The 14,480-nt window shown below is 47.7% G+C and overlaps 1 protein-coding gene across 1 annotated transcript in view; it reads left to right on the top strand.

Moving 5' to 3' along the window:
- LOC126522019 (Na(+)/dicarboxylate cotransporter 3) overlaps window positions 1-14,480 on the top strand; it is a 58,099-nt gene continuing 43,619 nt past the window's right edge. Inside the window, exons 1-9 of the mRNA XM_050170792.2 lie at window positions 1-163; window positions 1,080-1,209; window positions 6,488-6,637; window positions 8,641-8,944; window positions 9,751-9,790; window positions 9,868-9,987; window positions 10,571-10,687; window positions 11,641-11,724; window positions 12,592-12,696. Coding sequence (XP_050026749.2) covers window positions 1,087-1,209; window positions 6,488-6,637; window positions 8,641-8,944; window positions 9,751-9,790; window positions 9,868-9,987; window positions 10,571-10,687; window positions 11,641-11,724; window positions 12,592-12,696 — 1,043 coding nt within the window. The 5' untranslated portion in view covers window positions 1-163; window positions 1,080-1,086. The remainder of the gene's footprint in view (window positions 164-1,079; window positions 1,210-6,487; window positions 6,638-8,640; window positions 8,945-9,750; window positions 9,791-9,867; window positions 9,988-10,570; window positions 10,688-11,640; window positions 11,725-12,591; window positions 12,697-14,480) is intronic.

A 14,480-nucleotide genomic window follows, 5' to 3' on the forward strand; every position in this document is an offset into this window, starting at 1 on the left:
TCATCGTCGAGTCGCGTTCCATTCTGTCTCGAGCTGGGAGCAGGACAAGAATTCAGAGCCCTTTTACCGTCCAACCTGCTCAGCATTGCGGGCCAGTGTCGAAGCTCGCTCTGATCTCTTGTATTCGTGGACGCTTCGAGTTTATCGACGTCGTCGTTGAACGGTGAGTTTGTGCGAGAACTGAAAGCGCTATAGACAAGAAGTCACAGGTATGCGACTTCTTGTACGCGTCAGGTATGTGCTGTAGGTATGTGTCACAGGTCTTGTCTCTGCTGAAAGCGGAGACAAGGGGCCGTGCAACAGCTTACTTGGGTCAAAGTAGGTTAGGCTAGGATAAGATAGTCTAGTCTAAGCTAGGTTAGGCCAGCTTAAGGTAAGGTTAGGTTAGACCTGGTTAGGTTAGGTTGAGTGTTCTTCGTTTGTATTGATGCGATTAGCAGTCTTTGGGAATTTCACGCACCCTTCAGGGGACCGACCGTCTTTAGTAGTTTTCCCGCCAACTTGGTTGCCTGGGTAGTCCTTCGAATGGGTACAGGAGTAAGGAAGCAAACAGGAATAGACGGAAAGACAGGGGCGATAGCCAGTTCTCAGACCGGCTGGCTACCCTGTGCCTGGGAAAGGGGGTAAATGAATAAAAAAGAATAGAAAATAGATGTTACAAAAAAAAGGAAATAAGAGTGAAAAAGAAAAGGAAAAGGAGAATACGACACTGCTTAAAGTCTGTCTCTAAGGCCAGTTCTCCACAAGAAGCGCAACAACGCTTTCAATGCCTTCTGTGCTACGGATGGTCTAGGCACAGAAGGCAGCGTCAGGATACTGTGCTGAGGAAACAGAATTCTAAACCAACCGTCGGACCAAGTTGGGTCACTCCGTATGTGTCAATGGGTATGTGAGCTTCTTCCACGCCACTTGCGTCACTGGTATACCTGCCACTGGATATGTGCCGTTCTTCTTTCGCAGCCAGTTTGCGTTTAAGTAAGCTTAAGCTGGTCTAGTTAGCCTACTTTCGCTGCAACACAAAAGCGTCAGTAGGGAACGACGGGAGCCTAATGTAACCCGCACCCAACTTACCGCCGCAGCGAGACAATGGGGGAGGCACTGGATCCGTACTACGTCCGCTGGTTCAAGCGGTCCACCTACATTCTGCGGATGCTGGTGGGCTATTCGGCGCCCCTCTTTTGCGTGCCGCTCATCGAAGTCGACGACAAGGTGAGGACGACTATTCATCGTATTTCGTTCGGTGGTAGTCGCATCGCTGCAAGTAGTGTTTCACGGCAGGGCGCTAAAACAGTGAGAAGAGGGGAAGCCCGTTTATCTCCTTCAAGCGCCAATTCTGTTAAGGTAGCATTTTGTTTGCGTACATGTTTATTTTTTCTTCTTTAGAATAATCAACAGCGTATGTTGCCGTAGAACAGATTAAGAATTTTCAATTCGTCATCAAGTTCTGTAAAGCTTACACGGTAAAACTCTTGACAGGAACGTCAAACGTGACAATATCAACTGTTTCATGTCGATGGCATTCTTTAAAAGCACCTATCCAGCCACTTGACACTATGTGCTCAACGTCGAAAATCCAAGGACACCTAAGCACTTCCTATGAGTTGGGAATGCGAAAGCATTAATGTCCAATTGAACGTCACTGAGCATTGAGACGCTTGGCGCGTTTTGATTTGGCCTTACTGAGGCGCATTTAGAACGCGGGTGAGAGCTTGCACGGACAAGGAAGGCGCGGATAACACAGGCTTCAGAGAGTGAGGGTGACGTAGCGTTGCGGTGATGCCCTCTCCCTCACGCAACACCTCAGAGCAGCCTTTCGCCCGCTCTGCTCCGTCGAGGAGCTCACGCGAAGTGACGTTGCAGCCAGTGGCGTAGCTAGGTTGTCTGGCACCCGGGGCCCATAGGTCTTCTATCACCCCCCCCCCCCCCCCCGCCCCCGGCTGTAGTCGAGGAAGGCGAGGATATCGACAATTTCCGGGTTTCAGCACCAGTACAGCCGCCTTCGATACCGCGCAAGTCCCCTGGATCCCCCTCTCCTTCGCTTTCTTTCCCAGAGATCACGAATGCAGCAGGTATTGGCGGCGAGGAGTTAGGCAGTCGCCATCTATCGGAAGCGCCTCGCTGGCGTAGTATGAAGGATCACGCGGCGCGCTTCTTATAGGTTTTGCTTTCAGCGCTCACTGAAAACACCACGCGCGAGCTCTCCCGGACATTTCTGTAAGTACTTTCGAAGCGAGAGAAGGTTTTTACTGTCTAAATTATAATCTTGGGCTAACTGAAAGCACCGAATGGTTTACAGACGCTATCTCTTTACCGAATACGTACAGTGAACGCCACTGTGCGCGGTCGCCGCGATAGAGTCTCCCGAACCGGCTTCTTGCGTGAAAGGTAGGCAAACGCTGAGAGCAAACTATGTGAAATATGTTCTTATAGTGTTTGTATAACTAAATTGAGCATAATAGAATGAAGCCTCAATGCAGCGATCGCACAGCTTCGCAGTGACCGACTGCGCGTCTGCATGCTTGTCCGCGCACTGTTTCGCTTTCTCCGCGTGAGCGTTTTCGCACCGTGCCATGAGCTTTAGGCCGCAAAATATGAGCATTTGACAGTATACAAGCAAGCATTGTTGCGTCGGCGCTATCAGAGCTGTTCAAAAATTATTTCATTGTAGAGACTTCGACGCCTACGGGGACTGTGATGTGCCGTCGCGACGATTCAATCTTTATTTTTTCTAAATTCTTGGACGTTTCAATATTATTTATCGAGTTGCATCGCACTATATGTTTATCGGTGTTCTCAGCGTGCGATTTCCCGGTGCTGCTTTTTTTGTAATCCAGTGCATTATTTCATAACACAAACACGACCATATGCCATGCTTTTTTTTTATGTCGCTCCCTTTCCACTCCAGCAAACTTGCCAGTATCTATAGCATCGATAAGTTCATAGACCAAACCTTCATGACGTTAGTCGGGCAGCGGACTCGGGAAAGCGTCTCAGAGCGCGTTTTTTCGAACATCGCAGACCCGGTGTGTTCCCAGAAATCTTCCTCGCGTCTGTACTTGCTGCATACCCGAGTTGTAGCCGATGACTGTTTGCCGGTTTTATGTTTCACGAGCCAAGCTTCACGCAGCTTCTTGTCCTGCGGCTACGTATGAATAAGGCTGACACTGGGCTCCGTTGCGTACGTCCGGCACCGAGCAGTAGCCTACCATGTTGCACTCCTTCAAAGGCAGCCACTACATATTGTAGTGCTTTCTATCGTTGTAAAGGAGACACTCGAAGCGGGAAAATCTCTCGACTAAATGAGGGCTGCAGCGTACGAGGGAACTTAAGCTCTCGTTTCCGGCTCGCTTCGGCGCTCCCGAAGCAGCCGACGCGGCCGCTATGTCCACGTGATCCCTAATAGCACGTCACGCCGACGGTGGCGCCAGCTTTTCCAGTGGTGCAGCTCGAGGCCAGTGCACGCTGTTTTTTCTGTGCCAAATAACACAGGGTGCTGCACTGATAACTTGTGATAAGCACATGTGCACATATTCTGTCAGACTGTAAGGCTTGGCAACCAATACAAATGCGGCATCGTGGCAAATACGGCTCACGTCACAAATAAAAAAATATTTTTATGAAGTTTTAATTACCAGTTTTAGCGGCAACATTGCATTTGCAAAATTGAAGGCCGACATTCATATCTTGCCCAGCAAAAACTTCACAAAAATCGTCGTAGGTACTATGGCCCGCAGTATTCTGGCTGTGGGAAGCCCTGAACGAAAACGAAAATTAAATTGTGTCTCAATGACGCTAATCTCCCCACCATATTACAAAAACGGAAAACGCCACCTGCCTCCCTGCTGCGCGGGCGCCAATGCTATGACAATTACGAGTTCTCTTTATTCTGATCAATAAAGCCTGGTTTTTATTTGCTGCTATGCGGACAAACGTGATTATCCGAGCTGCGGTACCACCAAAAGATTGGGAAACGAATAGAGCACGCTTCGCGTCGATTCTTGGCGTCACCATGAAGCCCGTGCCAGCGAAACCTGTTCGTCTGCACTCGCAATGGAGAGGGTTGAGGGACCAACGCCACTGGTCCACTATTTCATATTTCTTTCGCTACTGCCATACTGGGCGCCACCCGCTGTGCCAAAGTACTGTAGGTCGTAGCACCCAAAACGATTTTGTTTAAGAAAATTTTGTTGAGTTAGTAATATGACTTTGAGTCCTCAATTCTTGGAATTGAAGTGTTTCCTCTAAAAGTACTAATTAAGGAATTATTAAGGATATGGTTATTACCTATCTGCCATATTTTTCACGCTACCGAGTTCCTAGTAATCACAAAGACACATATAACTTGATAGAGTATCGGGAAATATCCTTACAAAATTCACGTTTTTATTTTTGTAAAATTCTGTGCAGCTGACACAGACACTGTACTTGTGACATGAAGTCAAACAACAACAGTTTTCTGAAACTTTCGAGGGTAGGAAGGAAAGCGTGAAAGATAACGGCAGATTTCGCAGCGGCTTCTCGGAGCGAGCGCGAGAGGGGAAGTAAAAGGCAAGTTGAACATCGCGGCGCCCGCGACTATATACGGCCTGTCGAGTCATACGCCGCCAAACTCTTCGGCCGCACCGAGTTTGAAGACGATGCAGAGAATCCCATTCGCGACTTTTGACGGCCGCACTTATGCAACGTCGCTCTCAACGAACGCTTCGCCGTAAACGCGAGCGCCGGGCGCGCTGGTTGAACGCCCTCTTTCTACTGCCCTTCTTCGTCTTCGCTGCGCGTTCTGAACGGAAGAGGGACCCAAGAGCCTCAACGCCTTATAACGCCTCACTGTATGTTTAGCGACGCCTGCTCCCAGCATGAACGCACGGCACGAGCGCACCCCACATGAAACGTTCCGCTAAGGCGAGTAGTTTAGCGACCATTTTGCGAATTAAATTTTTTAGCCCGCACATTCGTGCAATTATTTCGTGGGGTGTTGATAGAGCTGCAGCCGACAATTCTGCGGCTCAACGCGTCGGGTACATGAGCTCGGGCTACTGGATACTGGAGCATTCTTTGCCATTTGTGCCCAGTCAAGCCGGCAGAAAGAGGGGTGTCTTCAGGCGTATGACACCCCCCCCCCCCCCCCGACTGGCCCCTTGCACCCGGGGCCCACGGCCCCCCGGCCCCCCCTGTTGCTACGCCACTGGTTGCAGCCAATGGGAACTTAGGTTCCGTTTCGCTGCTCCAGACGACAGACGCCGGCTTTTTCGCACAACGGTGCATTTGACGCTTTCGCATCAATATTGTTGCTAATAGTGAAAGAAGTGAACCCGCTACACGACGGCATACTCGGCATACCAAGCGCGAACACCCAGCCGTGCCACTCGTTTTGCTAAAACACTTTAAACATACTACTCGTACTTACAGCACAGGTCAAATCGTGGTTTAAAATGGGCCCGACACGTTTTAAATGTCACTCTTTCCACCAGTGCTATTACATCTGATGCACCATTTCGGCATAACAAAATTGTGCGCGCAGTGCGAGAAGGGTTTATATACAGATCACGAGAGCCAAGGTGAGCATGCCGTTCGTATATATATGCAAGAACGATTCGTGAGAACGTGCACCGACCGATCTTTGCAGAAGCGAAGGCAGTGACAGGTGGCAGGCGATCGCGCGTGACAAGTACTCTTAGTGAATCCTCTCCCTGGATTGAGGCTGCCGCCAATGCTGCGCTCCACTCTGCTTCAATCTTGGTCGACAGATCGCAAACGATAACAAACGAGACGTCGACTATCAAATTACGCTTCGGTCGCCTCTCGAGCTTTTGTTTTCTCCGCTGCCCGTTCAGGGGGCATTGTTTACTTTATCATTTTAACGTATAATATTGTACCGGCTAACTGCGGGCTCAAGAGTCTGCAGTGCCTAACGGCAGGAGTTCTAGAACGCTTACAAAAAAAAAAAAAAATGACATGTCAAACTGCCACCATATTGTCTTTCTTTTTTTTTTTTTACGTACATGCCCAACTACAGGCGAAAATAAGAGCATCGTTTTTTTAAATTATTTCACATTCACTTATGCATAATGTGATTTAAGAAATAGGAGGGAGTGCCAAGAGAACGCAATACGTGGAGGGGGGCGGGTTGACACGCCGAGCAGCGCAGCGGCTGCCGGGGGCGCCGAGTGACGTCACGGCCTGTGTATACGGGTTCGAAAATTGATCAACGCACAGCACACATTCCTTGGTGCATGGATCACTCCTGAAGACTATAGACTGATCCTTATGGGAAAGCTTCGATGTGAGCCATGCAATATATGGCATCCTGGAAATGGCTCAGCGCTTCGCCCTATCCGATGCCATGCGTGCAAGCAGGTGATTGCGGGTTGCAAGCGCTATTAAGTTATATAAGTTATGTGTTTCAAGTGTATCGATATGGTCAGATCGTTGTGCACTCCTCGTTCGCTTTATTCAATGTGGCGCTTTCCTTGGGTGTTCTCTGCAGAGTCTGCGCTGCCTGTACGTGCTGATAGTGACGTACGAGCAGCTCTTGTTCGGCACCGTGCACCCAGGCGTCGCCAGCTTCCTACCGTTCGTGTATCTACCGCTACTCGAGATAGACACCATGTCTGAAGTCTGCAACAATTATTTCACGGTACGCTCTCAGGGTCTTCAAGTATCTTACTTACACTGGTTATTCAATCGTTAGCCGCACACTGTAAAATAATGTGCAATCCATAAAAGTGAAAAAGGGTGTAAATATCTCTATAACTCGCACAAAAAGTGTGTAAGGGTGGGAGTTATAGACAGATTTACACTTTTTACAGCGAACTGCAGCGAAGCTGTTAAGGGCTAATTCCCCCAGGATCGTTTCCGCGTGTAGACACCAAACTGTCATCATCAGAATTTTTAAAATTAAATTATGGGGTTTTACGTGCCAAAACCACTTTCTGGTGGGACTCCGAAATTGGATCACCTGCGGTTCTTTAATGTGCACCTAAATCTACACGGGTGTTTTCGCATTTCGCCATCATCTGGATTGGCTCCACCGCCGTCTTCCACAGCTGGCTCGTTCACGCCCCCGGCGCTACCGCGCGAACGCGCTGCCACTACTCCCGCGTTCGGCGTGATTAATTAATTATTAGGAAACAATGACGTAAGCAATTTTACAACGAATTACAGCGAAACTGTTAAGGGCCAGTTCCCCCTGGATGGTGTCCTTGTGTAGATACAAAACAACCCCATACGTGGACCGATCCCGAAGATAGTGCGATGCCGGGCCGACCCGCGGCGGAGGTGAAGCAGGCGTTAAGCACATAGTTTCTCACTATACTACCTAGAGAGAAGTCTGGCGCTGCTGCGCTGTGGTATGCATGGGAATGCCGGTATATTGTGACTTCGGATTGGCATCGTTCTCGGAGAACCAGGCAAGCAGCGTTCCGTCTGACACAATGATTAATTTTCTACTAAAACGCACGTAAAAAGCTGTTTTAGCTTTACTATTACAGAAAAAACATGTTTTGCTTAACTATGAGAACTTGCTATTGCATGTACAATTATATGAAACGCAATAAGTATCAGCGGACAGCTAAAGTTGAAGGACAGACGACGATATTCCTGCTCGCTTTGGAACAGTTTGTCGTCTGTTCTTGCTTTTCTTCGCTTGGTTATGCATTGTAGGTGAGTAAACTTCACTGGAAGATGTAATATGCGTGAATGGAAACATTTTATGAAGGTTTTATTTTGAGAACGCGCTGTTTGTGTAGCCATATCTACGTTTTAGACGAAGCCTCCTACAACATCAGCCAACACAAGCCTCGCAGACACATATACCGTCATTCCCATGACGGCACAGCGCCCCTTAGGGCGCTGTGCCGATTTTCCTCTAGGTATTATAGTGAGAAACTCTATGGTTAAGCACTCCCCATACGTGGGCCGACCCCAAAGATAATGCAACACCGGACCTACCCCCGGCAGAGGTGACACAGGTGTTAAGCACTGCCATACGTTGACCGATCCCGAAGGTAGTGCAATGCAGGGTCGACCCGCGGTGGAGGTGCAGTTCGCTATTAAGGGGCCCACATACACAGCTTCGCTGGTCACCTTTCTTCACAGAGTGGAAGGGCACTGAGTTTGTTTTTTTTTTTCACTTTTAAGGATGTAAGCTACCTTACAGTGCACCTGCCTGAAGAAACACAAAATTGGCGGCATGATTGCTAACTTTAGTTTGGTATCCCTTACGCTTAACGTGAACCCTTTTTTTCTTTATTCCATTTTTTCTCCGCACTAACTCGCCGTGACGTCATCAATTTTGAGCGCGTCTGCTCGGGCCCAGATATAAGTGTTTATCGCTAATTACAAGCTACATTACGCTCTAAAAGAGCCCAAGACCAAACTTCACAAGTTTCAAAAGAATTTACTTAGCCACAACAGCCAAAATACTAAGAAAAATAGGTATCAATTGAAATAGGTGACGTCACATATTGACGTACAAGCACGAAAGTTATGGCACAAACTTTCAAAATAACGAAATTAACGAAATTATAGTTTTGTAAGTAATTTATTAATCGAAACTGATGAAGCGCTTTTCTTTTGTGTCCGTGTAACCCTGCGCTTTCTTTCTTCTGTTTTTTTTTTTTTTGCCGTCCCCGTTTATAGGAGCTCTTCTTCACGTGCTTTGGGCAGCTGGCGTACACGGCTGCCATGACGACGAGCGGCCTGTGTCACCGGCTCGCACTCTGGTCGCTTCGACACATGGCGTACGGCATCGAGCTCGGGATATTCACCCTGATGGCCGTCTCCATGGCCATCTCCTTCTGGGTGGACAACGCGATCGCCACGCTGACCACAGTGTCCGTGGTCAACGAGACGTTCGGCATCATACAGCGGAACACCTACATCCGCATGACGCAGGACGCTTCCTTCAGGGAGCTGAACATGAGCTCTAGCAATAGCGGAGAAGGTTATGGTTCTCCTCCATTTCGAAAGTCCGAGACTTGCGAAGCGTGCCCGTTCCTCGGTCAATCCTATAGTAACATGTAGAAAGTTGTGGGAGTGGCGTTGGTGCGAAAATCTTGTTCTTTAAGACACCTCTTAGCTGTGGCCATGTGAACGGAAGCGCAGTCGTACTGGGTGATGCGTTAAATGCAAATTTTACAACAAGGAGTCTGCGCAATATGAAAGAGAACACTTCATTTGCATTCAAGACCGTAAGCTGGATTTGTTTTTCACACCGAAATAAAGACACACAGTTGGTGTTAGACTACTGCAGCAGCGCCGGATAAAAGGAGGGGTGGGTAATGAGGTACGAAGGCAGGGAGTCCATGACCCGATTCCGGAAGGCTGCCACCGCAAATACCCGACGAGGCAGTTCAATGGCGAGAGAGGCTCCCTGCCCTCATCTACCACTTCTTCAGACATTCCAAGAACTCGATGCTCCCTAACAGACTTCGCCCAACGTTACACATGGCCCTGACAGCAATATAGCAGAAGAATCTTGGAATAGGCTGGTTGGTTCATGGTAAACCGAAAATTTTCACCACGAGCGAGACAAGGATGAAATATAGGCACATGAAAATCAGGACCAGCGCTCACTTTCAACTTGGAAGTCGGTGCTGGTCCTGTTTTTCATATGTCGCTCTTTCGTCCTTGTCTTGTTCTCAATGCAAAATTTTTCGTTTAGCAATATAGTACTATTCCCAAGTGGGACAATATAGTGCTCGCTCATTAACACCAAAGAACTACATCTTTCGATCTCTTCCTTTGCAGACAACATCCCTATTACAGAAGAGTTGGCTGACGAATTCACGTAAGTGAGGAACGGATCCAGATCACTTTCTCTCCGTTTATTTTTATTTATGCTTTTCTGTACGGCTATTCATGCAGGAAGTTGGACCGTATGCGGCAAACCAGCTTGATTGGAGTCGGATTTTGCGCCACGCTAGGCGGCATGGGATTACTGTCGGGTCACGTGATCAACTATTACCTCCTCGGCTACATTAGAGAGTTGAGTAACGTGCACGCCGTGAGCAATGATCGCACGGCCATGCGGCGTATCCTTCAAAAATGTTTATTGAGCCAATATATGCAATACGTTTGCGTTAGACGTTTTTTAAATATACGTTTACAGATGTAGCCTAGTGAAACGTGCAGAGTTATGGCCTTACGTCTCCTTATGGTCTCCAGGCAACGACAAATAACATTACTTTGGTTCTGTCCGGCTACGTGACATTTGCATATATATAAAGGCTGGCTCAAATTACGTGGGACACGTCCTATACGTCCCAGAGTACAAGTTTATAAGGAGGCAATATGGTCTGCAAGAAGACTACGAGGCTATCTATACGCTATCTAAATTCATCTTTGCGAGGTGGTACTAAGGCTATTTTTTACTCATTTTGTAATTTGTGCAGCGCTCACCAAGATCCTGGGACAACAGAAACCGAAGTGCACAGGATATGCGCTGTCCTGTGCAACTTTTCAGTTGTACCGTATTTTTTGTAGGCTCTGCACAAATCACAATCACAAGGTGAATACGTACCAATTTGCACAGTTTATCCTAATGCTATTTCTTATGCGGCGCTCACAGGGAATACGGCTCGCTGGTCATCACTCCGCTGTCTTGGTGTGTTTTCCACCTTCCACTGTGCTTCATGCTACTCGTAGCCACGTGGGCTGTGCTTCACTACCTCGCGCTGGGCAACTCGTGAGTCTGGCATTAGGCGTCGTCTCACAGATATCGCGCCTGTATATACCTGGTGTCTCAGGGAAGTGCTAAGCGATTGTTAAAAAGTCGCAGTTTCGCCCGAAAGGCGACGTATCGATTGCGATAGCAAGTTATTGGAGAGCTATACGAAGTAAGGATGGTAGCTTTATCGGCCGTATAAACTCGTAAGCATCCACCTACGAACTGAATTAACAAGCGTCACGTCACGCACGCGCAGGCAAACAAAAACGCGTCTCATTCGACGACCGCGGACACTTGCTGTCAAAACACTGGCGTGAGGAAGAACGGCAGCAGCAGCGAGCGAATCTACCTTCGCGCTGCCTCTCGTTTCAACGCAAACTAAACGGCGAGAACACAGCGCACACGAAGCTATCAGCCCTCTGCGCACCTAGACTCTGTACTCATAGCAGATCGCTTTCAAGATAGGGCCCGCGCGACCGCGCTAAGCCTGCGCCATACGCATCTGTCGCCTGAGTGACTGCTGTGTGTGGCGCGTCTTACGACTGTTGATGACATAGCAATATATTAAGACAGAACTTGTATAGTCAGAAACTTCTAGCAAATGTGTCTAAGAAAGCTACTCCGGTTTTCTTCCTCCAATAGCCGCTTCATCATCAGCATAATAATTATAACAATCATTGCTGTCGTCTAGACAGTATAGTACAGCAAACTCTGTGATATGTCACAAACATCCTCGGCCATATTCTACTGCACTATTGCAGTTGGAGGGTATAGAAACTTTCTTGGGATTGTTTCTTTTTCAAACACTTCGCGAAAGATACGGGTGTCTCAAGAACAGTGTATACTTACGCACGGAAGCCCACAGTGCTGACAACTGTGCAGCAAGGCTTTCGTTGGCGTATCGATTTTCTTTTACGTATAATCTCTCTCTCTCTCTCTCTCTCTCTCTCTCTCTCACGTCTTAATGACAGGGTGGCATCGAGATACCGAGAGCATATCGACGAAGACTTACAGAAGGCCATCGACGAGCAAGTCGAAGCCCTAGGCCCGCTGAAGTGAGTTCAAGGACTGGCACAAATGCTAAAGACAGAACCACCGATGCAGTGGCGTGACAAACATTTCCTGCAAGCGTGAAACGCTTGACAATGTAACTCCGTCTGTAAAGGTTAAGAATGCAAAAAAAGTTATCAGCGTGAGCGTGTGAATCGATGACGTAAATGGAAATCCAGTGCTTGAGTTCACTTGCCACGCGCGGCTGCAAAGGAAAGAAAGGAAGGAAGAAAGGAAGAACTTAGCGTTTCGTGGAGTTCTGTTTCACGCGAAACGATAATCAAGCGCTCGTGTTTCTCCAATGCACTACGTCAGTTTCATCATGGTTAGTGGTGACCCATTTGACCATTTCATTACATGTTCATGTGACAAAGAAAAACTTTGTACTCAAAGGTTGCACAACACGAAGTTAATGGATGATATGTTGCGAAAATGCGGAGTCGCTTTAAGTATGACACACGTTGCTGGGTGTAATGATATTAATTACAGCTATAGTAATCACTACATCGTGTTAAATTGTCGGTCAAAATTCCCGGCCGTGGCGACGGCAATCGGTCATATCGCGCTGATACCGCGCCTCTGTACGAGATGCCTGTACGAAAGTTTGATCCCAACCCTTTGTTAATTCAGTGTGCATGGTTAAAGCTCTTCAATGAGCACTATACGGCATGCCTCGAGGCGCGCTCTGGCACTCGACGCTTGTAGATTCTACAAGAGTGTCAGATTTCATGAACCGAAGCTACGAAATGGCCCCGTTTAGTTATCAGTATACTACGCGAGGTCGCGCGTAGAATCTGCGTTCCTATTTTATTTTTCTACTGTAACTCTGTCTCTCTGATGCAAAGGCGGTCTGCTTCACTCTCTCACGGCAGGCTTCACGAGGGCGGCGTGCTCTTGAACTACATCCTGCTGAACGCCCTTCTCTTCCTGGGCAGCAGGTTCACGCACGAGCTCAGCAAGCGTTCCGGCATCTGGTTGTAAGTCCAGAAATTCTGAGAGCGTGTGCCGACTTAGGTTCCGTCCTATTGCTGATGCGCAGAAACTAGATGCTACCTTCAAGGAGTATACTGGCAAGACATTCTCAACTTGTCATTTCGTTGCGTTAACTGAAGGTCCAAACTCAGTAAATGTATACCTGCCGTGGTATATAGCTTAGTGGCTTCTGGCCTTGCACTGTTGAGCTTGAACTGATGTGCCCGATTCCAGCCACGTGGTGGCCGCATGTCGTTTGGCACGTAGAACCACAGAATTTCAAGCCCTCTAGAAGAGCTCCGTAAATAATTACTTGAATGCATGTTTCTGTAAGATATTTCCGTTTCGCTACCCAATCGGGCTAGGTGCGTCATGACGTCATGACACGTTGGGTTCGCCCCGTTACTGCAGTCGTTGCGGCCTGTCACACCGAGAGCGCAGACAGAAGACATGATGAGCAACTTTATCATGCCTAAAATTATTGTTGCATGACGTCAGCAAATATCGCGCTCTATCATGACGTCACGATCAAGTCTACGACGCCAAGTCCGGTATTTTGAGACGAACTTGAGTACTTAACTATCTTAATTAAGAGTGTTTCCCAACATTTCATACTCACCGTGTCGTCCTTTTCACGTGCGTGAATTAAGCGTACGGTAGAGTTCCTGTAACTTAGAAAACTTGTGTCAGGAGCGCATTGATTCTAGATTGCATGTCAATGTGGTTACGTACGCGTGGAGTGCAAGTCGGCCTGTTCAGATGGATTACCTGCAAATGTGAGCGGTATCTTGCGCAAATAATTGCAGTATCCATCTTTATTATGAGAGGGATTTACTAATTGACTTTCTAAGTGTTCACTTTAGGACGCACGTTCCAATTGCCAAAGCTGAAGAAGAACATTAGTATTTGAATTAGGAAAGGCAAGGCGCAGAAGACCAGGACTCAAGAACAACACAAACGACAGGACCGGCTTTTGTGTTCTTCTTGTTGAGTGGCGCCGGTCCTGTCATTTGTATTCTTCTTCTTGAGTCCTGCATCTTCTGCGCCTTGCCTTTACTAATTCAAGCATGAACCAACTAGCCCAAGCAAGAGTTTTACTTGAACATTAGTATAAAGTCACGTCTGCTCAGCAGTAATCTCAAGACTAGCGCCAAATGCGAGATGCGCGTCTCCGAAATCTGCAAAAAATGTGCACTGGTGTTGCAGTTAAGGCCATCCTGAGGACATGGCGCACACTTTTGGGAAACTGTTAGCCTGAAAGTCAATGTATTTCGCAGCGCAGTTTAAGGACAAATGCATCGGAAGTAATGCTAGACTTACAATTTCTCCTTAACAAACGTGATATTATTACCGCCTGGCTTCAATTTCGCTATTACAACATGTGACCCCGAAGCGAATAATAAAAAATAAATTTAAGCTTAATAGTGAACCAGTACTCACGTACGGGGCAGAAACCTGGAGGCTTACGAAAAGGGCTCTACTTAAATTGAGGACGACGCAACGAGCTATGGAAAAAATTATGGGTGTAACGTTAAGGGATAAGAAAAGAGCAGATTGGATGAAGGAACAAACGCGAGTTAATGACATCTTAGTTGAAATCAAGAAAAAGAAATGGGCATGGGCAGGACATGTAAGGAGGAGGGAAGATAACCGATGGTCATTAAGGGTTATGGACTGGATTCCAAGGGAAGGGAAGCGTAGCAGGGGGCGGCAGAAAGTTAGGTGGGCGGATGAGATTAAGAAGTTTGCAAGGGCGACATGACCACAATTTGTACATGACCGGGGTAGT

Source organism: Dermacentor andersoni, chromosome 6, assembly GCF_023375885.2.
Source record: "Dermacentor andersoni chromosome 6, qqDerAnde1_hic_scaffold, whole genome shotgun sequence".
In the NCBI taxonomy this organism is placed as follows: domain Eukaryota; kingdom Metazoa; phylum Arthropoda; class Arachnida; order Ixodida; family Ixodidae; genus Dermacentor; species Dermacentor andersoni.